Raw genomic sequence first — 27,583 nt, forward strand, 5'->3', positions numbered from 1 at the left:
GAATGGAAATGGGGAATGTGTCAAAGAGACATATAACGGTAAAAAACAATAAAATGCTCCGCAGGGCGCAGCTTGATACGACCGCAGAGGTCGAACCCTGAACAGTTGGGGGAAGTATGGACACAACATTCAAGCTTGATACAGCTTTGGATTTGGATTGTGATTAAATATTTGACACAGCATAGGTTTCTAACACAGATTGAATGTGGTCTAAGAACTTAAAAATTTTAAATTGGACATTCACCTATTATGGTCCAATATCCAAAATCTAAATACATGGTTAGATTCAGCATATCAAAGAACCCCAAGAATTCAATTTTTGATGAAATCAAACAAAAGTTTAATTTCGGACCCTTTTGACCTCAATGTGGACAAAGTTGATAACGGGGCCCAAAAATCAAAAATCTAAATACATGGTTAGATTCAGCATATCAAAGAACCCCATATATTCAATTTTTGTTGAAATCAAACAAAGTTTAATTTTGGACCCCGATTTGGACCAACTTGAAAACTGGGCCCATAATCAAAAATCTAAATACATGTTTAGATTCAGCATATCAAAGAACCCTAAGAATTCAATTTTTGTTAAAATCAAACTAAGTTTAATATTGGACCCTTTGGACCTTAATGTAGACCAATTTGAAAACGGAACCAAAAATTAAGAATCTAAATACACGGTTAGATTCGACATATCAAAGAACCCCAATAATTCAATTTTTGATGAAATCAAACAAAGTTTAATTTTGGACCCTTTTGACCTCAATGTGGACAAAGTTGATAACGGGGCCCAAAAATCAAAAATCTAAATACATGGTTAGATTCAGCATATCAAAGAACCCCATATATTCAATTTTTGTTGAAATCAAACAAAGTTTAATTTTGAACCCCGATTTGGACCAACTTGAAAACTGGGCCCATAATCAAAAATCTAAATACATGTTTAGATTCAGCATATCAAAGAACCCTAAGAATTCAATTTTTGTTAAAATCAAACTAAGTTTAATTTTGGACCCTTTGGACCTTAATGTAGACCAATTTGAAAACGGAACCAAAATTTAAGAATCTAAATACACAGTTAGATTCGGCATATCAAAGAACCCCAATAATTCAATTTTTGATGAAATCAAACAAAGTTTAATTTTGGACCCTTTGGACCTCAATGTGGACCAATTTAAAAACGGGGCCCAAAATCCAAAAACTAAATACACGGTTATATTCAGCATATTAAAGAACCCCATGAAATCAAGAATAAAACCCCATTGAAATTGGTCAAGAAATAAGCAATTTATAGGAAGTATCTTCTTTTGCACAATCCTGTGCTATTAAATATTTCTTGCTATTGCGCAATACTGTACAATTGACAATTTCTTGCTATTGCGCAATATTGTGCTATTGGATATTTCTTGCTATTGCGCAATACTGTGCAATTGAAGATTTCTTGCTATTGCGCAATACTGTGCAATTGAAGATTTCTTGCTATTGTGCAATACTGTGCAATTGAAAATTTCTTGCTATTGCACAATACTTATTATATAATAATTTACACATCCTGTTTGGTGTGTATCTCCTACCATATCATTATTATTTGATTTTAAATATAAATCAGAAATAACCAACTTAAAATGGAAAATTTTAAAAGAAACAAAAAAGGAAAAAAGGAAAAAAAAGGAAAAAAAAATAAATCCCCCCCCAAAATTTTTTGAACCCCCATTATGATTCATCACCCCCAAACTCAATCCCAGCCTTCCCTTTGTGGTATGGTACCTTGCAGTACAATTTCAGAGAGATCCATACACTTGAACACAAGTTATTGTCTGGAAACTAGAAAAAAATGTGTTTTTTGGCCCCTTTTTGGCCCCAAATTCCTAAAAGTTTAGGGCAATTACCCCAAACTCAAACCCAGCTTTCCCTTTGTGATATGGAACCTTGTAGTACAATTTCAGAAAGATCCATACACTTACACACAAGTTATTGTCATGAAACTAGAAAAATGCTTGTTTTTTGCCCCTTTTTTGGCCCCTAATTCCTAAAATTTGGAGGCAATTACCCCCAAAATCAATCCCAGCATTCCTTTAGTGATATGGAACCTTGTGGTACAATGTCAGAGAGATCCATACACTAACACACAAGTTATGTCTGGAAGTTACAAAAATGCTTATTTTTGGCCCCTTTTTGGCCCCTAATTCCTTTACTGTTATTACCATAACCCCCAAAATCAATCCCAACCTTCCTTTTGTGGTATTGAACCTTGTGGTAAAATTTCATAAAGATCCATTCACTTAAACTAAAGTTAGAGTGCGAAAACCAATGTGTCTTCGGACGACGCCGGACGACGACGACGACGACGACGACGCCGGACGACGACGACGCCAACGTCATACCAATATACGACCACAAAAATTTTTTTGCGGTCGTATAAAAACTAGGAATAGCATCCACTCCAAAAGGAGTGAAACTGAAGCATTTCCTGCTTACTGACAAAATATTGTTTAATGTGAAATAAAACATAGCAGGAATCAAAATCTTCAGTCAAAAAGCTGCTGTGTTCATTGTAATAGATGTGATCAGCATAGACTATTCAGTATCTTAGATATAGTGAAACACGAAGTCAAAAGCTAATACAAGTTTAATTTCATTATTCTTGAAAAGCCCCTGTATGAAGTCTGCCTTAATCAAATAAAAAGAAATAAAATGCTTCGCTAGGGCGCAGCTTGATACGACCGCAGAGGTCGAACCCTGAACAGTTGGGGCAAGTATGGACACAACATTCAAGCTTGATACAGCTCTGAATTTGGATTGTTATTAAATATTTGACACAGCATAGGTTTCTGACACAGAAAGAATGTGGTCTAAGAACTTGAATTTTTTTAATTTACCTATTATGGTCCAATGTCCAAAATCAAAATACATGGTTAGATTCAGCATATCAAAGAACCCCATATATTCAATTTTTGTTAAAATCAAACAAAGTTTAATTTTGGACCCCAACTTGGACAAACTTGAAAACTGGGCCCATACTCAAAAATCTAAACACATGTTTAGATTCAGCATATCAAAGAACCCCAAGAATTCAATTTTTGCTAAAATCAAACTAAGTTTAATTTTGGACCCTTCGGACCTTAATGTAGACCAATTTAAAAAACAGGACTTAAAATTAAAAATCTAGAATATACAGTTAGATTTGGAATATCAAAGAACCCTAATAATTCAATTTTTGATGAAATCAAAGAAAGTTTAATTTTGGACCCTTTTGACCTCAATATGAACCAATTTGATAGCGGGGCCCACTAATTCATGGTTAGGTTCAGCATATCAAAGAACCCCATATATTCAATTTTTGTTGAAATCAAAAAAAATTTAATTTTGGACCCCAACTTGGACCAACTTGAAAACTGGTCCCATAACAAAAATCTAAACACATGTTTAGATTCAGCATATCAAAGAACCCCAAGAATTCAATTTTTGTAAAAACAAACTAAGTTTCATTTTGGACCCTTTGGACCTCAATGAAGACCAATTTAAAAAACGGGACCCAAATTAAAAATCTAAAAACACGGTTAGATTTGGCATATCAAAGAACCCCAATAATTCAATTTTTGATGAAATCAAACAAAGTTTAATTTTGGACCCTTTTGACCTCAATATGAACCAATTTGATAACGGGGTCCACAAATAAAAAATCTAAATACATGGTTAGATTCAGCATATCAAAGAACCTCAAATATTCAATTTTTGTTGAAATAAAAAAAAGTTTAATTTTGGACCCCAATTTGGACCAACTTGAAAACTGGGCCCATAATCAAAAATCTAAATACATGTTTAGATTCAGCATATCAAAGAACCCCATATATTCAATTTTTGTTGAAATCAAACAAAGTTTAGATACTAGACCCTATCTTGGACCAACTTGAAAACTGGGCCCATAATAAAAAATCTAAACACATGTTTAGATTCAGCATATCAAAGAACCCCAAGAATTTAATTTTAGATGAAATCAAACAAAGTTTAATTTTGGACCCTTTTGACCTCAATATGAAGCAATTTGATAACGGGGTCCACAAATTAAAAATCTAAATACACAGTTAGATTTGGCATATCAAAGAACCCCAATAATTCAATTTTAGATGAAATCAAACAAAGTTTAATTTTGGACCCTTTTGACCTCAATATGAACCAATTTGATAACGGGGTCCACAAATAAAAAATCTAAATACATGGTTAGATTCAGCATATCAAAGAACCCCACATATTCAATTTTTGTTGAAATCAAACAAAGTTTAATTTTGGACCCCAATTTGGACCAACTTGAAAACTGGGCCAAAAATCAAAATCTAAATACATGTTTAGATTCAGCATATCAAAGAACCTCATATATTCAATTTTTGCTAAAATCAAACAAAGTTTAATTTTGGACCCTTTGGACCTTAATGTAGACCAATTTGAAAACTGGACCCAAAATTAAAAATCTAAATACACTGTTAGATTCGGCATAACAAATAAATAAATGTGATCAAAGATTTTACAAATCTAATGCGCCATACTGTGCAATTAAAGATTACTTCTTGAAATTTTTCAATATTTGAAATTTGAAAAAAAAATAATATTTGAAGAATAATTCTTTTTAATTTCTGAAATCTGAAATAAGAAAAAATTGACCCCCCACAATTTCTTTTTATCCCCCCCCCCCCTTTTTTCCCCAAAAAAATTCTTTCCCTCAAGATATGGTCATAATCTCAATTCAAATTTCCAATGGAGTTGACAACCATAATTACCCATTTAAATTTACCATAGTGCTAACTTAATCTATTTTATAATAGAATTAAAAATATAGTGTCAAATCTTTCATATGGATTTTTTTGTAAAAAAAAAAGATGCAACATTTGCAGATATTTTTACTGGTCTTCCTTTATAAATATGCATTTCTTTAAACATAATTTAAAAGCAGTGTAAGGGAAATAACCAAAACGTTGTATTTGGATTACCTCCCTTACACTGTTTTAAATTATCTTTATTGTTCATTAACCATTACTTTATACATAATTTTAAAGCAGTGTAAGGGAGATAATTTCAATGATGAATTTGATTTATCTCCCTTACACTGCTTTAAATTATGTTTTGTACTAAAGTATTTGTCCATTAACCAGGACAACCTTGTTTTTCCCCCTTTTTTGCCCCTAATTCCTAAACGGTTTGAGCCATAACCCCCCAAAGCAAATCCTAACAATCCCTTTGTGGTATGGAAACTTGTAGTATAATTTCAGAGAGATCCATACACTGTTCCACAGTTATTGTCTGGAAACTAGAAAATGCTTATTTTTGGCCCCTTTTTGGCCCCTAATTCCTTAACTGTTGGTACAATAACCCCCAAAATCAATCCCAACCTTCCTTTTGTGGTATTTAACCTTATGGTCAAATTTCAAAAAGATCCATTCACTTAAACTAAAGTTAGAGTGCGAAAACCAGTGTGTATTCGGACGACGACGACGACGACGACGACGACGCCAACGTCATACCAATATACGACCACAAAATTTTTTTGCGGTCGTATAAAAAGGAGAGGCAAATATAAATTATATCCCAAAGGACATTGCTGACTATCCTTTATAAATATGAACATGTCCATCAAACCTAACAAACAAACACAAGGAACAATACATTAAATGTTCATTATGCTGTTAATTGTCTTGCAAGGAATAATACCAAATAAAAACAAAAAACAAGTGAAACTGCGAGCTACTGCTCACTGATGATACAACCGCCGCAAGTGGATATTTTAATAGTGTAGAAATATGTAAGTGTTCAGTAAACAGGAAGTTGCTGAAAGAGGGACGACAGATACCAGAGGGACAGTCAAACTCATAGATCAAATACAAACTGACAACGCCATGGCCAAAAACAAAAAGACAAACAGACAAATATATATTTGTTTAGGGGCCAGCTGAAGGACGCCTCCGGGTGCGGGAATTTCTCGCTACATTGAAGACCTGTTGGTGACCTTCTGCTGTTGTCTGTTCTATGGTCGGGTTGTTGTCTTTTTGACACATTCCCCATTTCCATTCTCAATTTTAAATAATAGTACAGATGACACAACATAGGAAACCAAAGACTAAGCAACACGAACCCCACGAAAAACTTCAGGTGATCTCAGGTGCTCCGGAAGGGTACGCAGATCCTGCTCCACATGTGGCACCCGTTGTGTTGCTTATGTTATTACAAATCCGGTAAATAGTCTAATTCGGTGAGTGACATTCGTGAAAAGGGAGGGTATTGTATTTACGACATAAGGAACATATCCGATATCATCTGTGAAACGGTTATTCCATAACGGTCAACCAACTCGTGATGGCATCCGTAAAATTTACGAAGGGATGACTTCAACTTCACCATTTGGAACTCTTGGTTTAATATCTTCCTTGTAAGCAGCAATCCTCTATCAAGGAAATCATGATAGGAAACACAAGCCCAGGAATATCGTATCAATTGGGAGATATATACTCCCTATGCAGGCGCTGCTGGAATGTTGCTACATAGAAATGGAAAGTTCACAATTGGGAAGCTGAAATCATCTCTTTTGTCTTAAAGTTTTGTTTTCAACCAACCCTCATTGTCAATTTCTAGATGTAAGTCAAGATATGAGGCAGACTTAACTGTATCTGTAGTATCCTTTATCTCTAGTTCGATGGGATAGATTCGTTCAACATAGTCACCAAATTTTGTATTATTTAGTGACAGAACATCATCTATATAGCGGAATGTAGAGTTAAAGGATATTGCTAACTTCTTATCTGGAAATGCATCACACAGTATAGCTGACTTATATAAACCCTGAAACCAAATTTCAGTAATGCTTGTATTGTAGTTCCTGAGAAATATGTGACAAAAATTTTCAACTTGGCTATCATGTGTAAAATGATACAAGTGTTCCGTAAACAGGAAGTTGTTGAGTGATGAATCTGAAAACGCATCATACCGTATAGCTGACTCAAATCCTTGTAATGTAGTTCCCGAGAAAGATGCGACGAAAAATATTCATGGGACTGACGGACAGACGGACGGACTGATGGATGGACAGACAGAGGTAAAACAGTAAACCTCCTTTTTTTAAAAAAAGGGGGGGGGGGGGGGGGTATAAAAAGATAATAGGAGTGACCAAAAATACTGGACAGCTTAACAGACCCCACCAACCACCAACATCTCCAAAAAAAATAACAAAGAAAAACAGCCAGTAAAAGCAATAAACCCCACATACAGACAGTGTTTTAGATCATCTCTATGTCATTTATTTCATAAAACTTCATTAAAATGAAAGTTTTAATCATCTTTATCAGTCCTCTTTACTTAATACTGAGCTGATGTTTGGTTAACCATCATTGTATAGTTATTGGATACATTTATTCAGGCTTTGAGCATTCCTGATGAAGGTAAATCCAGAAAAGCACTTGGGACACATGAAATTTATAATGTGTTCTTTTCATTTTTTATATCACATGGTTGAATAAATGGTGCAGAGTATATGTCAACTAATCAACAACACAAAAAGACATATGTAGAGCAATACATACATCCAAGAAGTTGTGAGCAATTCTAAAAGATCTGCCAAAAAAAAAAGTAAATTAACAAAAATACAGAACTTCAAGGAAAATTTTAAATAGAAATTCTCTAATCAAATGGCAACATGAAAAGCTCAAACACATCATACGAATGGAAAACAACTTTCATATTCCTGACTCTGTACAGACATTTCCTTATTTTGAAAATAGTGGATTAAACCTTGCATGAATAAAGGCAATAGTAGTATACCCCTATCGCATAGAATTTCATTATATTGACATCAAGGTGTGAGCAAAACAAACAAACAGAATAGGTAAAAATATCAAAATTTGGAGTACAGCAGTCACCATTGCATGATTGTGTTATAATCTTAATCACTAAACTTTTTAGGTCAGGGATTAGATTGGGAAAAGTTAAGAATATAAGAATATGTTCATGCTTCACATTAATAATATTGCTTTTTACAAACCATTCCTCAAGGGGATATCTTTTATCACATATTAAAGTTAAATCTTATTTCCGATCAATTCCATCAAAATCAATATAAACATACTCGCTAAGTTTATATTTACTGTATTTCTAAAAGATTTGTATAAATGTGCCCCTATCATCCCCCCCCCACTCCCACCCCCACCCCCGGTCCTTGAATGGCCAAATAAAAAATATAACATATACTCAAATAGATTTTTTGTCTTAGATGACAAAAGGACCTCAAATTTCTCAAGTGCACATGTTTAACTCCTGTCTTGTCTTGTTATCAGTTCTTTAAAAAAATTTGAATGATAAAAACATTATCTGTTATTTACTTAATGCAAATCATGACCATGTTGCCGTTCTACCTTTGATAGTTTTCTTACAATGAGGAAGTAAAACCTATTTTAAATAACTGATAGTGACTGGATATAATACCCAAAATGGCCTTTTCTCAGTCTATAGGGAAAGCACAAACTCCGGCATTATGTCAATTCTGTGAGATTTCACCAGAGATTCAGTGGAAGTGTATTAACTGTGAGCTATTTCTATGTAACCTGTGCTGTTCAAAGATACACAATAAAAGCAAGGCTTCTATGGAACATGAAATAATAAATATGAAAGATATTGAGACAGTGGATTTTGCCAAAACAATGCGTAAAGTGGACCTCCAAAATATGCAATGTACAATTCATGGTAAAGAAAAATGCTTTATCTATTGCAAAGACTGCAGTGAGCCTGCTTGTTCGAAATGCATCATTGAGGTCCATCAAAAACATGAATACAAAGCCCTTGATGAAGTTTATGAAAGGATTATTGCTGACATAAATGAAATAGAAGACAAAATTGAATCCAATCTCCAGCTTTTAAAAAGAGAAAAAAATAACCTTTTAAAAATGCTACCAGATGGGGATGCAAATTTCCAAGAAACAAGGGACATAATTCTACAAACTGAGAAAGAAATGAAAGAAGCAATTTCGAAATTTGCTGAAGACCTTTTACAAAAACTTGAAAAAAAATGGAAGTCTTCAGAAAATATGATCAAAACAGAACTTTCTGCTATGACAAAGAAAGAGGATGAGTTGGAAACAAGGATGAGCAATATAAATCAAGCACTTCAGTCTCATCATGTGGCAGATATTTTATCTACAAGTAAAACCTTAGATACTTCATCGCCAAAGTATTCAGTTAAACAAATTAAACAAAAAAAGTCAAAGTTTATTCCTAGCAATCTGCAAGTGAATATAGGAAGTAAAATGTTTGGTGGTCTTTATACAGTTCCAGACTTTGAACTTATTGACACTTATCAAAGTGATGTTGAAAATGTGACAGGCATACTTTTATCTAGTGACAATAATGCATTTATAGGAAGCTATTATCATAAAAACATACAGAAAATAAAAATAGAAAATCATAATATCAAAGTTGAAAAAGAAGTTCAAATAACAGTCTGTGATATGGCATTGACAAAGGATGGAGAAATACTTGCGTCATCTACAGAGAGTGCTCTGAAACTATATACCAAAGATGGACAGTTAAATACATTTAAGTCATTTTCTCCCTTGAAAACATTAGGAGTACATGTAACCAAAGATAATAAGATAATAGTTGGGTTGACAGAATCTTTTCCTGTTCAATTCCCCCCAACAAAAGACAGTATCAGAAAACTTTCGGTTATGAACAAGGATGGTGATATACAACATACTATTGAATATGATACAAACAATCAGAGACTGCTAACTTATCCTCGTAGAATTAATTCTTTCAATGATAAGATAGTAGTTGTAGACATTGTAAACACAGAATATGAGGGTAGGATAGTAATGTTAGATTATGGGGGACAACTACATTGGATCTACAATGGCTGTAATAGTATCAATTCTGACCATGTAAAATTCTATCCAAGGGATTTGGCAATTACCTCTACAGACATGATTTTAGTGTCTGATTCTTTGAATCATGCTATACATGTTTTAAATCCTGATGGGGAGGTTATTGCATATACGGATGTTAAAAGTGTAGGAAAAGAATCAGCTTGGAGTCTTAGTATTGACAAAAAAGATGTTTTATGGATTGGGTGCAATGCATGGGAAAGTGACAAGAAGGGTAAAATACATTGTGTTAAACTAATATAACTTAGATGTTAAAAATAGACCAGACTTTAAAGCACTAAAGCTATAAAACATATTTGTATTTAATCTATAGGGATCAGAATATAATTAAAAAGAAAGAAAGTTACTACACTTCAGCCATAGTATGTTATTGTTCACTTGTGTTTAATTACTACAATTAAAAATCACCCACAAATAACTTCCCTATAACTTTGTTTATCATTTTAGTTATTGGTTCACAAAAAGAAGTTTATGGACAAAATTAAGAATATGAAACAAGGAAGATTTGGGTATATATCATTTGGGGGTCAGACAATGACACAACAGGATATTTTGAGGCCAATATTATCAGTTGTCTACAATAACTTTTCAATTTTAAATTTTTCAAGGTGTATGCAAATACAAAATACAAAAAATTACTAACATCAAATAAAACCTTACAAAGAGAATTATCATGATTAAATTAAGTACTAAATACTTCTTTAGATATCATCTTAACAGAATTTTTGGTGGTCTTGTGTAGTAATTAACATCTCAGTCACTTGGTTTTCAAAATTTCCTTCTTTACAACAACTTCTGATGGTAACTGGTTTTATTGTTGGTTTTTTTTTCACAGCAATACATTTGCCAAAGTATTAAAGATATTTGAAACTTGAATGAAAATGTCAATGAGAAAATGTTTCTAATAAATTCATTTTACCTATTTTCAAAGTACAGTAGTTTGTTATTTAACATTATGTACATGTGCACAATTAAAAAGGATTTTCTGAAGAAAAGGACCATTGGTCCATCATTACTATTTCATTTTTCATGTTAATTTGATTGTAATGAGATTTGTCAAGATAAATTTGCGACAAAATCTGTCTAAGATATTTTACAATATATGTAAGAATTAACACCAGGTTAAAGAAAGATAACTCATGTTGACAAATTGTAGTATTGTCTAAGTAATGATATATTATATAGTCATATCAGTAATCTTCACCAATATATATAATTTATAAAATAAAGGAATATCTTTACAATTTTATTTTACTTTTAAGGTAAATTTTAGCTCAACTGTTGTGTGTTATTGCCATCATTTGGAATCTGAAGTCAGTCCTTCATTTGAACTTTTAAATCAAACTTCTGATGAGAAATCAGGGGGGCAAATTGAAACAAACTTGATCAATTAAGTCATTCTTTGAGAGTTTAGATTAATTGTATTCATATTTATCAAACATCATGACAACTTTCACAGTAAATGTATGTTATTACATTTGGGAAAATTAGAGACAACTGTAGTGTACTGATGTTTAAATCTCATAATTACATTTACAATACATATCAAAACAAAAAACAAAATCTGTGAGAATCGCAAAAGGAGTGATACTGAGTGCATCAACATGGTCAGCATCTCTGGCTAACAGACAAAATATTTATGGTTAAGTATGCAGGGATCATCTAAGTCTTAAGTCAAAAAAGAGCTTTGGTGTTTATATTTAGTGTTAAGAATGTATTTGATCAGCAAAGTGGATAAAACTGTGCTATTCAGCAAAACAACAGCTAAGATATATTTAGAACATTAAGTTTAAAGCTAATACTTGTTTAATTTCATTTTTCTTTTAAAGAGCTCCTATATGGATATAAAAATAAGAAGATGTGGTATGATTGCCAATGAGACAACTCTCCACAAGAAACCAAATGACATGGAAGTTAACAACTAAAGAGACTGTACAGCCTTCAACAATGAACAAACTCATATTGTATAGTCAGCTATGAAAGGCCCCAAAACCACAAATGTAAAACAGTTCAAACAAGAAACCTAACAGCCTGATTTATGTACAAAAGAATGAACGTAAAACAGATATGCAGCAACAAACGACAACCACTGAGTTACAGGCTCCTGACTTGGGACAGGCACATACAGAATGTTGCAGGGTTAAACATGTTTGGTGGCAAAACAATCCCCCCTCACCTGGTACAGTGGAGTGTATAATAATTGGATACATTTAAATCACATGTTTGAATAAATATGGAGTATTCTTCAATGAAAGAACAAGATAAACAAGCATTCCAATAGTATTGCATGGCAATACATAGTCCCCTACCGGTTAAATAATGCATTGTACTGAAATAAAATGCAATATGATCTATATCTTAACATGGTGTAAACTATAAAACAATTATTAGGTCAATATCTCTAAGCATGACTGAAAAGTGGGGAAAACTGATTATTTGAGTGAATTTTCCAAGTCCAAGGACCATAATAGATATAAGAAGATGTGGTTTGAGTGCCAATGAGACAACTCTCCATCCAAGTCACAATTTGTAAAAGAAAAACCATTATAGGTCAAAGTACGGCCTTCAACAGGGAGCCTTGGCTCACATCGCCATTCAAACGGGAAAACCAACGGTCTAATCTATATAAAAAATTTGTAAGGGTTCCGCAGAACCCAGTGTCTTGCCTACTTTTGCTGTTAGTCGCAGGCTCAACAAAATGGGGAAAAAATTATTAAAGATTTCCTCTAGATACTATCTTTTGATCGTGAGAAGCTTCTGTCCAAGTTTGGTAAAAATTCAGGATGGTTTATGAATCTAATAAATGTTTTAAATACTTTTACTGCAGACTCTATGTAATGTTAACTGGAAGAAAAACTAAGTCCATTTATAAGTAAAATACGGAAAAACAGGAAATAAATTTTTAGAAAATTTCCTTCTAAGTTAAGATAAGATAAGATATTTTATTTCCAATTATGGGCCCCAAAGGGCATAAACATTACAACATCAATAATTTTTCATAATACAATACAAACAATGAGATAAAAAAAAAAAAAAAAGTTAAACGAGAACTATTTAAGTTCTTAAAGAATACGTAGATAAAGAATCTATAGTATGTTGTTTTTTTTAATACTAATGCATTTTATTGCAAGTGTGGTTGATATAGATAACAAACAAGCAGCCCAAAAAGAAAAAAAGAAAAATAGATATCCACATATGTATAGTACACAAAATGTTGGAACAATTAAATATATAATAATTAGCCAAAAAGAAAGTAGAAATTAAACATGTCCATGACTCATACTGTGTCAGCAGCAAATAGGAAAGCATTATGGTTTCCTAAAGGCAGCTAGATACTAGCTTTTGATCATAAACAAGCTTCTGTCCAAGTTTGGTTCAGATTTTAAAACTTTAACCACAGAGTGAATGTAATGTTAACTGGCAGAAAAACTAAGTCCATTTATAAGTAAAATATGGATAAACAGGATTTTTTTTTTTTACAAAATTTACTTCTGGATACTATCTTATGATCATAAACAAGCTTCTGTCCAAGTTTGGTAGAAATCCAGGATAGTTTAAGAAATTATTAAAATTTCAAAAACTTAAACCACAGAATAAGTATTTGTGGACACCGCCAGCGCTGCCGCCGAAGGAATGTAGGATCGCTATGTCTCGCTTTTGCGAAAAAAGTTGCAGGCTCGACAAAAAGAGAAACGAGAAACACTTATGAACCACATCAACAAACGACAACTACTGAACATCAGGTTCCTGACTTAGGACAGGTGCAAACAAATGCAGCGGGTTTAAACATTTTAATAGGTACCAACCTTCACCCTTACCTGAAACAATAGTCTAACATCACAACATAAAACGACACACTATAAAATATTAATTGAAGTGGCTTAACTCAATCAAAAGACATATTAACACAAGCAAGTGAACATACACTGAACGAATAAATTTGATCTATGACACAATGTAAATACAAAATCAATAAAATAAGGGGTGAATAAATGAAGGCAACAGTAGTATACCGCTGTGAGATGTTAAATAATTTCAGAAAGTCAACCATAACCTTGAACAAAATTATGCCAAATAGAATAATGTACACAGGTAAATGAAAATAATTTTGTTGTAAGGTATACAGTATAAATGGAAAACGGAAATATTTTTTACAAAATAAATAATTTTGTTGTTCATAGTACAAGAACAGAAGTGAAAATTTCTAGTCATACCAAACACTTATCAAAGCTGGTATATATTAAAAATAGAGAGATGAGATATAACCCTAAATAAGTAAACATTTAATAACAAAAAAGTATTACAAATTGTATCAACAGGTCAAATTAACACAAAAGTACAATTTAAGAGTGCTCTGCACAAAATCATCAGAGAGGAACATTACTAAAATTTAATCTGTAACTTGTTATGATAAAAACTATATACCAATTATTAAATTAATATCTTCAAGCATGACAAAAAAAGGGCGGAAAACTGATTATTTTAGTGAATTTTGTAAGTTCAAGGACCATAACTCTGCACAAAATCATTACACCAGCAAAAAATTTTAACTTGTTCTGCAACTTGTCATAATAAAACTATATACCAATTATCAAATCAAAATCTTCAAAAAATCGAAAAAAAATGCGGAAAACCAACAATTTGAGTGAATTTTTTATTTCAAGGACCCTAACTCTGGACAAAATCATCAGACCAAAACAAAATTCAAACTTGATCTGTAACTTGTCATGATAAAGCTATATACCAAATATCAAATCAATATCTTCAAGCACGAAGAAAAAAAATGTGGAAAATTGATTTGTCAGACTGACGGATGGACAGACAGACAGATGGACAGAGTGCAAACCTAAAGTACCCTTCGACTTCATCCCTAGGGGACTAATAAATTAAGGTCAAAGAAGTTAACTGATGTTCAAATCTCGTAAATCTATTAAAAGAGACAAATCAAGGTAACTCATCAGAAAATATGATTAAAACTGAACTTTCTGTCACGACAGAGAATAAGATGAGATGGAAACTAGAAAGAACAACATAAACCAAGCTTTGCAGGCACATCATGTTTCTATGTCAACTGTGCAGTTCAAAGATACATAGTAAAAGTAAGGCATCAATGAAACATGAAATTATAAATTTAAAAGATTTAGAAACAGAGAACTTTGCTACTTCTATGCGGAGAGTAGATCTTGATAACATGGTATGTACAAAGCATATTCAACAGAAGTGTTTTTTCTACTGTAATAAATGCAGTGAGCCGGCCTGTTCAGAATGTGTAGTGGAGACCCATAAACTGCATGACTTTAAGGCCATTGGTGAAGTGTATAAAGATATCATCTCTGAAATGAAGAAACTAATAGATGCATTTGAATTCGATCTTCAGTCTCTCAGAAATGAAAAAGAAACATTTAAAAAAATGCTTTTCGATGGTGATACAAATCTTCAAGAGACAAGAGGACTAATTCTACAAACTGAGAAAAAAATGAAAGAGGCTATTTCGAAACATGCCAAAGTCCTTTTACAAAAACTTGAGACAAAATGGAAACCTTCAGAAAATATGATCAAAACAGAACTTTCAGCAATAAAAAAGAGAGAGGATGTGTTGGAAACCAGGAAGAACAACCTAAATCAAGCACTGCAGTCTCATCATGTGGCAGACATTTTCTCTACAAGTAAAACCTTAGATAAGTCATTCCTCAAATATTCAGATAAAACAATCAATACTTATAAGGCAAAGTTCTTTCCTAGCAATATGCAAATGAAAATAGGAAGTCAAATGTTCGGTGATCTTTACACAGTTCCAGAATTTGAGCTTATAGACACTTATCAAAGTGAGGCTGATAATGTGTCAAGTATACTTTTATCTAGTGACAATACTGCCTTAATAGGATACTATCTTCATAAAAAGTTACAGAAAATAAAAGTTGAAAATCATAACATGAAAGTAGAGAAAGAATTTCAGATAGCAGTCTATGATATGTCATGGATTAAGGATGGGGAAATACTACTGTCAACTACAGAGTGTGATCTGAAACTATATACCAACAATGGACAGTTAAAGGCATTTAAGTCCTTTTCTCCATTAAAAACTTTAGGAGTCCATATAACCAAAGATAATAAGATAATAGTAGGGTTGACGGAATCTTTTCCTGTTCAATTAATCCCAACTAAAAACAGCATCAGAAGACTTGTGGTTATGAACCAGGATGGTGACATACAACATACAATCGAATATGATAGGAACAATCAGAGACTGCTAACATTTCCTCGTAGAATCAATTCTTACAATGACAAGATAGTAGTTGTAGATTTTATAAACAAAGAATTTGAGGGGAGGGTAGTAATGTTAAATTATGGGGGACAACTCAATTGGACCTACAATGGCTGTAATAGTACCAATTCTGACCAAGTTAAATTCTATCCAAAGGATTTGGCAACTACCTCTTCAGACATGATTTTAGTGTCTGATTTGTTGAATAATGCTATACATGTATTAAATCCTGCTGGGAATAGAATTACCTTTAAGTCTTGATATTGACAAAAATGACGTTTTATGGATTGGGTGCAGTACATGGGAAAAAGACAAACGTAAGAAGGCTAAGATCCACAGTGTTATAATATATACAACTAAAGACTGAGTAACATACCCCAACAAAAACTAGGGGTAATCTCTGGTAAGAATGTGAAAGGTATCTTTTATTGACGTGAGCTGAGAATGATATAAAAAAAAACTATGCCAAAATTAGAATAAGCACTTAAGTTTAATTATTAACAGCTTAATGCTACCTACGGAGTAAGACTTATCACTGGGTTTATACTTACATTAGCAACACAGTAGTTGCCACATGTCATGCATGTGGAGCAGGACCTGTTTACCCTTCCAGAGCACTTGAGATCACCCCGCCCCCTCTATTGGTGGGGTTGGTGTTGCTCAGTCTTGAGTTTTCTATGTTGTGTTTTGTGTACTGCTGTTTGTCTTCTCTTGGTTTTTTGGCCATGGCGTTGTCAGTTTGAGTTTGAATGTCCCTTTGGTATCTTTGGCCTCTCTCATAAGTGAATGGAAATTGCCCCAGACGAAATATCAAGGAAGTTATTTAGTAATATAGAGATGCAAAATTAACTTCATTTTGTAATACAATGTAATGTGTACACAAACACACAACTCTAAAATCAAAATGTTCAATCAAATTTCTGATATTGTTCCTTGTTTTAAGTCAAGTAATGAAAAAAAATTTGACATTATTCTTTCTTGTGAAGAATGTGATAATTTCAATGTATAAAAAAATATGTTTTTCTGTTACAAATCATGATGTATTGTTTTATGTGTACATGTCATGCTGCCCATCAAGGGCCCTTGATTGGAATAATAAATATTCTTATTCTTAATATTCTATTGAAGACTATTGATTATGGCATAAGTGAGATACGTAATGATAAGAATTACAACCATAAAAGTTGTGCATGAACTGGTTTTATTTTTATATTTAATAGGGTTTTTTTCTTCATTACATGTGCTAAGTAAAAGAGTTCTTCACTGTACTAACAATTTAAAAGCTTACTTGGGAGGAGGCATGTTAAAAAGGATAACAGTTTTTTGTCTATGTAATTTGTTTTTTTTTTGTCTATGTAATTTGTTTGTACAGTTTTGTATTGTTTATTTTGTTAGTTAGAAAAAATCTTATTAGTTGTAGTTGGATATTACACTTCTAAAACTCTTCTTTTATGTCATGTCCTAATTTACTAGACCCAATGGTTCTTGAAAGAATAGTATAATCCCCAAAGTTGAATGATTTTTTTTATCTTCGTTTTTTTTAATTTTTTTCACAGCAATAAATTTTTGAAAAAAGATATATGAAACCAGAATAAAATTGTCAGTGAAAAATGCTACTTATTTATTTTTTTTACTTATTTTCAAAATAGTCATATAACCAAAGAAAATAAGTTTATAATAGGATTGAGAGAATATATATTTCTGTGACATTCCCCCCAACGAAAGAAAGTCAGACAACTTTCGGTTATGAACCAAGACGGTGACATACAACATACTGTTGAATATAATAGGAACAATCAGAGACTGCTGACATTTCATTGTAGAATCAATTCTTACAATGATAAGATAGTAGTTGTAGATTTTATAAACAAAGAATTTGAGGGTAGGGTAGTAATGTTAGATTATGGGGGACAATTCCATTGGACCTACAATGGCTGTAATAGTATCAACTCTGGTCAGGCTAAATTGCATCCAAAGGATTTGGCAATTACCTCTACAGACACGATTTTAGTTTCTGATTCATTGAATCATGCTATACATGTATTAAATCCTGCTGGGGAGGTTATTGCATGTAAGGTTGTTAAAAAAGCTTAGGAATAGAATTACCTTGGAGTCTTAGTATTGACAAAAATGAGGTTTTATGGATTGGGTGTAATGCATTGGTAAAAAAAGACAAGAAGGCTAAGATACACAGGGTTAAACTTATATAAACAAAACTTTATAAAAACCACACATTACCAATAAAGCTACAAAACATCTTTGTGTTTACTCTGCAATTCAGACCAGGGATTGGGATTATAAAAGATTTACAAAGAAGGGAAAGGGGCTTCAGCTGAAAAAATATTTTGTCCACCCATTTCAGTGTTCTTTTTCAATTTCTACGATGAAAAATCAATCACAAACAAATTTACTTCCCTGTCACTTTTTCCTCAATTTAAATATTGGTTCTCAAAAGAAGAGTTTACGCAAAGTTCAGAATATAAATAAACTAAGGTTAGGTGTAGTGGTGAATATGTCTTTAGACAGCTATGGAATGAGTAAATCCCTATATGTATAATTCAATAAAAAGTGTTATTCATTTATCATGATCATGTTAGGTAATTTATTTTAAACAAGCATTCTGAGAGTATTGCATGGCAATACATAGTCCCCTACCGGGTAAAAATTCATTTTATTGGAACAAAATGCTAACTTGTTCTATAACTTGTGAACAAAAAGTAAATATCATGTCAATATCTTCAAGCATGACAAAAAAAAGTGTGGAAAACTGATTATATGAGTGAAATAAAATGCTCCGCAGGGCGCAGCTTGATACGACCGCAGAGGTCGAACCCTGAACAGTTGGGGCAAGTATGGACACAACATTCAAGCTTGATACAGCTTTGCATTTGGATTGTGATTAAATATTTGACACAGCATAGGTTTCTGACACAGAATGAATGTGGTCTAAGAACTTAAAAATTTTAAATTGGACATTCACCTATTATGGTCCAATATCCAAAATCTAAATACATGGTTAGATTCAGCATATCAAAGAACCCCAAGAACTCAATTTTTGATGAAATCAAACAAAGTTTAATTTTGGACCCTTTTGACCTCAATGTGGACAAAGTTGATAACGGGGCCCAAAAATCAAAAATCTAAATACATGGTTAGATTCAGCATATCAAAGAACCCCATATATTCAATTTTTGTTGTAATCAAACAAAGTTTAATTTTGGACCCCGATTTGGACCAACTTGAAAACTGGGCCCATAATCAAAAATCTAAATACATGTTTAGATTCAGCATATCAAAAAACCCTAAGAATTCAATTTTTGTTAAAATCAAACTAAGTTTAATTTTGGACCCTTTGGACCTCGGAACCAAAAATTAAGAATCTAAATACACCGTTAGATTCGGCATATCAAAGAACCCCAATAATTCAATTTTTGATGAAATCAAACAAAGTTTAATTTTGGACCCTTTGGACCTCAATGTGGACCAATTTAAAAACGGGGCCCAAAATCCAAAAACTTAATACACGGTTAGATTCAGCATATTAAAGAACCCCAAGAATTCAAGAATAAAACCCCATTGAAATTGGTCAAGAAATAAGCAATTTATACGAAGTATCTTCTTTTGCACAATACTGTGCAATTAAATATTTCTTGCTATTGCGCAATACTGTACAATTGACAATTTCTTGCTATTGTGCAATATTGTGCTATTGGATATTTCTTGCTATTGCACAATACTGTGCAATTGAAGATTTCTTGCTATTGCGCAATACTGTGCAATTGAAGATTTCTTGCTATTGTGCAATACTGTGCAATTGAAAATTTCTTGCTATTGCACAATACTTATTATATAATAATTTACACATCCTGTTTGGTGTGTATCTCCTACCATATCATTATTATTTGCTTTTAAATATAAATCAGAAATAACCAACTTAAAATGGAAAATTTTAAAAGAAAAAAAAAAGGAAAAAAAAAAAAAATCCCCCCCCCCCCAAATTTTTTGAACCCCCTTATGATTCATCACCCCCAAACTCAATCCCAGCCTTCCCTTTGTGGTATGGTACCTTGCAGTACAATTTCAGAGAGATCCATACACTTGAACACAAGTTATTGTCTGGAAACTAGAAAAATGTGTTTTTTTGGCCCCTTTTTGGCCCCAAATTCCTAAACGTTTAGGGCAATTACCCCCAAACTCCAACCCAGCTTTCCCTTTGTGATATGGAACCTTGTAGTACAATTTCAGAAAGATCCATACACTTACACACAAGTTATTGTCCTGAAACTAGAAAAATGCTTGTTTTTTGCCCTTTTTTGGCCCCTAATTCCGAAAATATTGAGGCAATTACCCCCATCATCAATCCCAGCCTTCCCTTTGTGGTATGGTAACTTGCAGTACAATTTCAGAGAGATCCATACACTTGAACACAAGTTATTGTCTGGAAACTAGAAAAATGCTTATTTTTGGCCCCTTTTTGGCCCCCAATTCCTAAACGTTTCGGCAATTACCCCCAAACTCAATTCCAGCTTTCCCTTTGTGATATGGAACCTTGTAGTACAATTTCAGAAAGATCCATACACTTACACACAAGTTATTGTCATGAAACTAGAAAAATGCTTGTTTTTTGCCCCTTTTTTGGCCCCTAATTCCTAAAATTTTGAGGCAATTACCCCCAAAATCAATCCCAGCATTCCTTTTGTGATATGGAACCTTGTGGTACAATGTCAGAGAGATCCATACACTAACACACAAGTTATGTCTGGAAGTTACAAAAATGCTTATTTTTGGCCCCTTTTTGGCCCCTAATTCCTTTACTGTTGGTACCATAACCCCTAAAATCAATCCCAACCTTCCTTTTGTGGTATTGAACCTTGTGGTAAAATTTCATAGAGATCCATTCACTTAAACTAAAGTTAGAGTGCGAAAACCAATGTGTCTTGGGACGACGCCGGACGACGCCAGACGACGACGACGAAGACGACGCCAACGTCATACCAATATACGACCACAAAAATTTTTTTGCGGTCTTATAAAAACATTAGATATGATTAATAGTTCTCTAAAATTAGATATGATGTAATACAGTGTATATCTATTTTCAAATTATAATCAAATATAATTAATAGTTCCAAATATTTTTTCTTTCATTTGTCACAATCTAATATGGATTTGTAACTTATCTATAAAATGTCAACAATTTTTATCTACACAATGTAATGTATTGAAATATATACATTAATAAAAATAGATTATTATCTAATTAAAGGATTTCTCTTCATAATTTTTATTTATATATATAGCATTCAGAAAATTAGTTTATACTAAATAACAAACAAACCTGCCAAAAAATTCTTCAATTAAATTTAACAAAGAATGTCTTTTAAAAAATGAGTTATCTCCCTTTGTACAGAAATATGGTTCAACATAGTACTCTATTAACATTAGATATGGTCCAGAGTTATGGTCCATTACTCTGGACTAAATCATCAGAACGGAACAAAATTCGAACTTGATCTATAACTTGTCATGATAAAACTATATACCAAATATCAAATCAATATCTTCAAGAACAAAGAAAAAAAGTGTGGAAAGCTGATTTGCCGGACTGACGGATGGACAGATGGACAGACGGACAGATGGACAGACGGACAGACGGATGGAGTGCAAACCTAAAGTCCCCTTCGACTTCGTAGGTAGGGGACTAACAAGCATTCTGTAAGTTTTGCATGGCAAGACATAGTCCCCTACCAGTTAAAATTCATTGTATTTGAACAAAATTCTAACTTGATCTATAACTTGTCATGGTGTAATTAAAATACTTTCTCTTCCATCAAAATAAAAAAAAAACATACTGCTAAATTCATATTTACTGTATTTCTAAAAGATTTGTATAGTTGCACATGTTTAACTCCTGTCTTTTCTTGTTATCAGTTCTTTAAATATTTGAATGATAAAAACATTATCTGCTATTTACTTAAATGTAAACTATGACCATGTTGCCGTTTTACCTTTGATAGTTTTCTAACAATGGGGAAGTAAACCTATTTTTAATCACTGATAGTGATTGGATATTATACCCAAAATGGCCTTTTCTCAGTCTATAGGGAAAGCACAAACTCCGGCTGTATGTCAGTTCTGTGAGATTTCACCAGAGATTCTGTGGAAATGTGTTAACTGTGAGCTATTTCTATGTAACCTGTGCTGTTCAAAGATACACAATAAAAGCAAGGCTTCTATGGAACATGAAATAATAAATATAAAAGATATTGAGACAATGGATTTTGCCAAAACAATGCGTAAAGTGGACCTTCAAAATATGCAATGTACAATTCATGGTAAAGAAAAATGCTTTGTCTATTGTAAAGACTGCAGCGAGCCCGCTTGTTCGAAATGCACAATTGAGGTCCATCAAAAACATGAATACAAAGCCCTTGATGAAGTTTATGAAGGACTTCTTGCTGACATAAACAAAGTAGAAGACACAATTGAATCCAATCTCCAGTTTTTAAAAAAAGAAAAAAATAACCTTTTAAAAATACTATCAGATGGGGATACGAATTTCCAAGAAACAAGAGACATAATTCTGAAAACTGAGAAGGAAATGATAGAAGCTATTTCAAAATTTGCTGAAGACCTTTTACAAACACTTGAAAAAAAATGGAAGTCTTCAGAAAATATGATAAAAACTGAACTTTCTGCTATGACAAAGAAAGAGGATGAGTTGGAAACAAGGTTGAGCAATATAAATCAAGCACTTCAGTCTCATCATGTGGCAGACATTTTCTCTACAAGTAAAACCTTAGATACGTCATCGCCAAAGTATTCAGTTAAACAAATTAAACAAAAAAATTCAAAGTTTATTCCTAGCAATCTGCAAGAGAATATAGGAAGTAAAATGTTTGGTGATCTTTATACAGTTCCAGACTTTGAACTTATTGACACTTATCAAAGTGATGTTGAAAATGTGCCATGTATACTTTTATCTAGTGACAATGCTGCATTTATAGGAAGCTATTATAATAAAAAGTTACTGAAAATAAAAATAGAAAATCATGATATCAAATTAGAGAAAGAAGTTATGACAGCAACCTTTGATATGTCATGGACAGGGGATGGAGAAATACTTGTGTCATGTGGAGAAAATGGCCTCAAATTTTACACCACATATGTTCAGTTAAAGTCATTTCAGTCCTTTTCTCCACTTAAAACTTTAGGAGTTCATGTCACTAGAGATAATAAGATAATTTTAGGTTTGACAGAATCTTCTGGATTACCTGTAACAAAAAACAGTATCAGAAGAATTGTGGTTATGGCCCTCGATGGTAACATACAACATACTATTGAATATGATAGGGAAAATAAGAGACTGCTATCATATCCTTATAGAATCAATACTTTGAATGAAAAGGTAGTAGTTGTAGATCTTATAAACAAAGAACATGAAGGAAGGGTAGTAATGTTAGATTACAGGGGACAGCTCCATTGGACCTACAATGGCTGTAATAGTATTAATTCTGACCAAGTTAAATTCCATCCAAGGGATTTGGCAATTACCTCTACAGACATGATTTTAGTGTCTGATTCTTTGAATCATGCTATACATGTTTTAAATCCTGATGGGGAAGTTATTGCATATAAGGATGTTAAAAGTGTAGGAATAGAATCACCTTGGAGTCTTAGTATTGACAAAAAAGATGTTTTATGGATTGGGTGCAATGCATGGGAAAGTGACAAAAACAAGAAGGGTAAAATACATTGTGTTAAACTAATATGACTTAGACGTTAAAAATAGACCAGACTTTAAAGCACTAAAGCTATAAAACATATTTGTATTTAATCTATAGGGATCAGAATATAATTAAAAAGAAGGAAAGTGACTACACTTCAGCCATAGTATTTTATTGTTCACTTGTGTTAATTACTACAATTAAAAATCACCCACAAATAACTTCCCCATAATTTTTTTATCATTTTAGTTATTGGTTCACAAAAAGAAGTTTATGGACAAAATTAAGAATATGAAACAAGGGAGATCTTGGGTATATATCATTAGGAGGTCAGACAATGACACAACAGGATATTTTGAGGCCAATATTATCAGTTGTCTACAATAACTTTTCAATTTTAAATTTTTTAAGGTGTATGCAAATACAAAATACAAAAAAAACTAACATCAAATAAAACCTTACAAAGAGAATTATCATGATTAAATTAAGTACTAAATACTTCTTTAGATATCATCTTAACAGACATCTAAGGTGGTCTTGTGTAGTAATTAACATCTCAGTCACTTGGTTTTCAAAATTTCCTTCTTTACAACAACTTCTGATGGTAACTGATTTATTTTGGGTTTTTTTCACAGCAATACATTTGCCAAAGTATTGAAGGTATTTGAAACTTGAATGAAAATGTCAATGAACAAATGTTTCTAGTAAATTCATTTTACTTATTTTCAAAGTACAGTAGTTTGTTATTTAACATTATATACATGTCCACAATTAAAAAGGATTTTCTAAAGAAAAGGACCATTGGTCCATCATTACTATTTCATTTTTCATGTAAATTGGATTGTAACGAGATTTGTCAAGATAAATTTGTGACAAAATCTGTCTAAGATATTTTACAATATATGTAAGAATTAACACCAGGTTAAAGAAAGATAACTCATTTTGACAAATTATAGTATTGTCTAAGTAATGATATATTATATAGTCATATCAGTAATCATCACCAATATATGTAATCTATAAAATAAAGGAATATCTTTATAATTTTATTTTACTTTTAAGGCAAAGGACAAGGTACGATAAGCCCCCGTTTTGGTCCCCCTATTTTCTTATTTTTCAAATTTTGTTTTGGAAAGCTACTTATCATGTTAAAATATTCCCTGAGGTTTGAAGTTTGTTTGGATGAACTTCAAAACCATTAATTTCAGCAACTGGGTGAGGTGAGGGGGGTAAACTTTCTGTTATTATTCAGATATTGAAATTATTATTCACTTTGGAGGTGTTCCGTACAACGATTTTTTAGTTTTTAAGTGCCTGCGCCAACATGACCCAGGATTTTTTTTATTACAATGTCATTATCACTGTTTTTGCTGTCTAGATCGCCATAATTTTCTCCGGGTCACGTAGGAGCACGCTATTAAATTTTAAGAAACACAGGAAAATTAGAGACTACAGTAAAGTGTACTGATGTTTAAATCTCATAAATACACTAACAATAGATATAAGAAGATGTGGTATGAGTGCCAATGAGACAACTCTCCATCCAAGTAAAAATTTATAAAAGTAAACCATTATAGGTCACAGTACGGTCTTCAACACGGAGCCTTGGCTCACACTGAACAGTAAGCTATAAAGGGCCCCAAAAAATTACTAGTGTAAAACCATTCAAACAGGAAAACCAACGGTCTAATCTATATAAAAAACGAGAAACGAGAAACACTTATGAACCACATCAACAAATGACAACTACTGAACATAAGATTCCTGACTTAGGACAGGTGCAAACAAATGCAGCGGGTTTAAACGTTTTAATGGTACCAAACCTTCACCCTTTTTCTGAAATAATAGTGTAACATCACAACATAGAAAGACAATACATATCAAAACAAATAAAATGCTCCGCAGGGCGCAGCTTGATACGACCGCAGAGGTCGAACCCTGAACAGTTGGGGCAAGTATGGACACAACATTCAAGCTTGATACAGCTTTGCATTTGGATTGTGATTAAATATTTGACACAGCATAGGTTTCTGACAAAGAATGAATGTGGTCTAAGAACTTAAAAATTTTAAATTGGACATTCACCTATTATGGTCCAATATCCAAAATCTAAATACATGGTTAGATTCAGCATATCAAAGAACCCCAAGAATTCAATTTTTGATGAAATCAAACAAAGTTTAATTTTGGACCCTTTTGACCTCAATGTGGACAAAGATGATAATGGGGCCCAAAAATCAAAAATCTAAATACATGGTTAGATTCAGCATATCAAAGAACCCCATATATTCAATTTTTGTTGAAATCAAACAAAGTTTAATTTTGGACCCCAATTTGGACCAACTTGAAAACTGGGCCCATAATCAAAAATCTAAATACATGTTTAGATTCAGCATATCAAAGAACCCTAAGAATTCAATTTTTGTTAAAATCAAACTAAGTTTAATTTTGGACCCTTTGGAACTTAATGTAGACCAATTTGAAAACCGAACCAAAAATTAAGAATCTAAATACACGGTTAGATTCGGCATATCAAAGAACCCCAATAATTCAATTTTTGATGAAATCAAACAAAGTTTAATTTTGGACCCTTTGGACCTCAATGTGGACCAATTTAAAAACGGGGCCCAAAATCCAAAAACTAAATACACGGTTAGATTCAGCATATTAAAGAACCACAAGAATTCAAGAATAAAACCCCATTGAAATTGGTCAAGAAATAAGCAATTTATACGAAGTATCTTCTTTTGCACAATACTGTGCAATTTAATATTTCTTGCTATTGCGCAATACTGGACAATTGACAATTTCTTGCTATTGCGCAATATTGTGCTATTGGATATTTCTTGCTTTTGCGCAATACTATGCAATTGAAGATTTCTTGCTATTGCCCAATACTGTGCAATTGAAGATTTCTTGCTATTGTGCAATACTGTGCAATTGAAAATTTCTTGCTATTGCACAATACTTATTATATAATAATTTACACATCCTGTTTGGTATGTATCTCCTACCATATCATTATTATTTGCTTTTAAATATAAATCAGAAATAACCAACTTAAAATGGAAAATTTTAAAAGAAAAAAAAAATGAAAAAAAAAAAATCCCCCCCCCCAAATTTTTTGAACCCCCTTATGATTCATCACCCCTAAACTCAATCCCAGCCTTCCCTTTGTGGTATGGTACCTTGCAGTACAATTTCAGAGAGATCCATAGACTTGAACACAAGTTATTGTCTGGAAACTAGAAAAATGTGTTTTTTGGCCCCTTTTTGGCCCCAAATTCCTAAAATATTGAGGCAATTACCCCCATCATCAATCCCAGCCTTCCCTTTGTGGTATGGTACCTTGCAGTACAATTTCAGAGAGATCCATACACTTACACACAAGTTATTGTCCTGAAACTATAAAAATGCTTGTTTTTTTGCCCCTTTTTGGCCCCTTATTCCTAAAATATTGAGGCAATTACCCCCATCATCAATCCCAGCCTTCCCTTTGTGGTATGGTACCTTGCAGTAGAATTTCAGAGAGATCCATACACTTGAACACAAGTTATTGTCTGGAAACTAGAAAAATGCTTATTTTTGGCCCCTTTTTGGCCCCCAATTCCTAAATGTTTTGGCAATTACCCCCAAACTCAATTCCAGCTTTCCCTTTATGATATGGAACCTTGTAG

At 32.7% G+C, this 27,583-nt stretch overlaps 2 protein-coding genes across 2 annotated transcripts; both read left to right on the forward strand.

Annotated features, from left to right (window-relative positions):
- Window positions 1-8,584: 8,584 nt before the first annotated feature.
- LOC127717443 (E3 ubiquitin-protein ligase TRIM71-like) lies at window positions 8,585-24,940 on the forward strand. The gene is made up of 2 exons (XM_052223083.1): window positions 8,585-10,522; window positions 24,318-24,940. The coding sequence occupies exon 1, from the start codon at window positions 8,619-8,621 to the stop codon at window positions 10,155-10,157; it is 1,539 nt and encodes a 512-aa protein (XP_052079043.1). The 5' UTR covers window positions 8,585-8,618; the 3' UTR covers window positions 10,158-10,522; window positions 24,318-24,940.
- LOC127717441 (E3 ubiquitin-protein ligase TRIM71-like) lies at window positions 22,114-24,321 on the forward strand. The gene has a single exon (XM_052223081.1). It carries the CDS (start codon window positions 22,262-22,264, stop codon window positions 23,951-23,953), a length of 1,692 nt encoding a protein of 563 aa, XP_052079041.1. The 5' UTR covers window positions 22,114-22,261; the 3' UTR covers window positions 23,954-24,321.
- Window positions 24,941-27,583: the final 2,643 nt, after the last annotated feature.

This window comes from Mytilus californianus, unplaced genomic scaffold, assembly GCF_021869535.1.
Source record: "Mytilus californianus isolate M0D057914Y unplaced genomic scaffold, xbMytCali1.0.p SCAF_10, whole genome shotgun sequence".
In the NCBI taxonomy this organism is placed as follows: domain Eukaryota; kingdom Metazoa; phylum Mollusca; class Bivalvia; order Mytilida; family Mytilidae; genus Mytilus; species Mytilus californianus.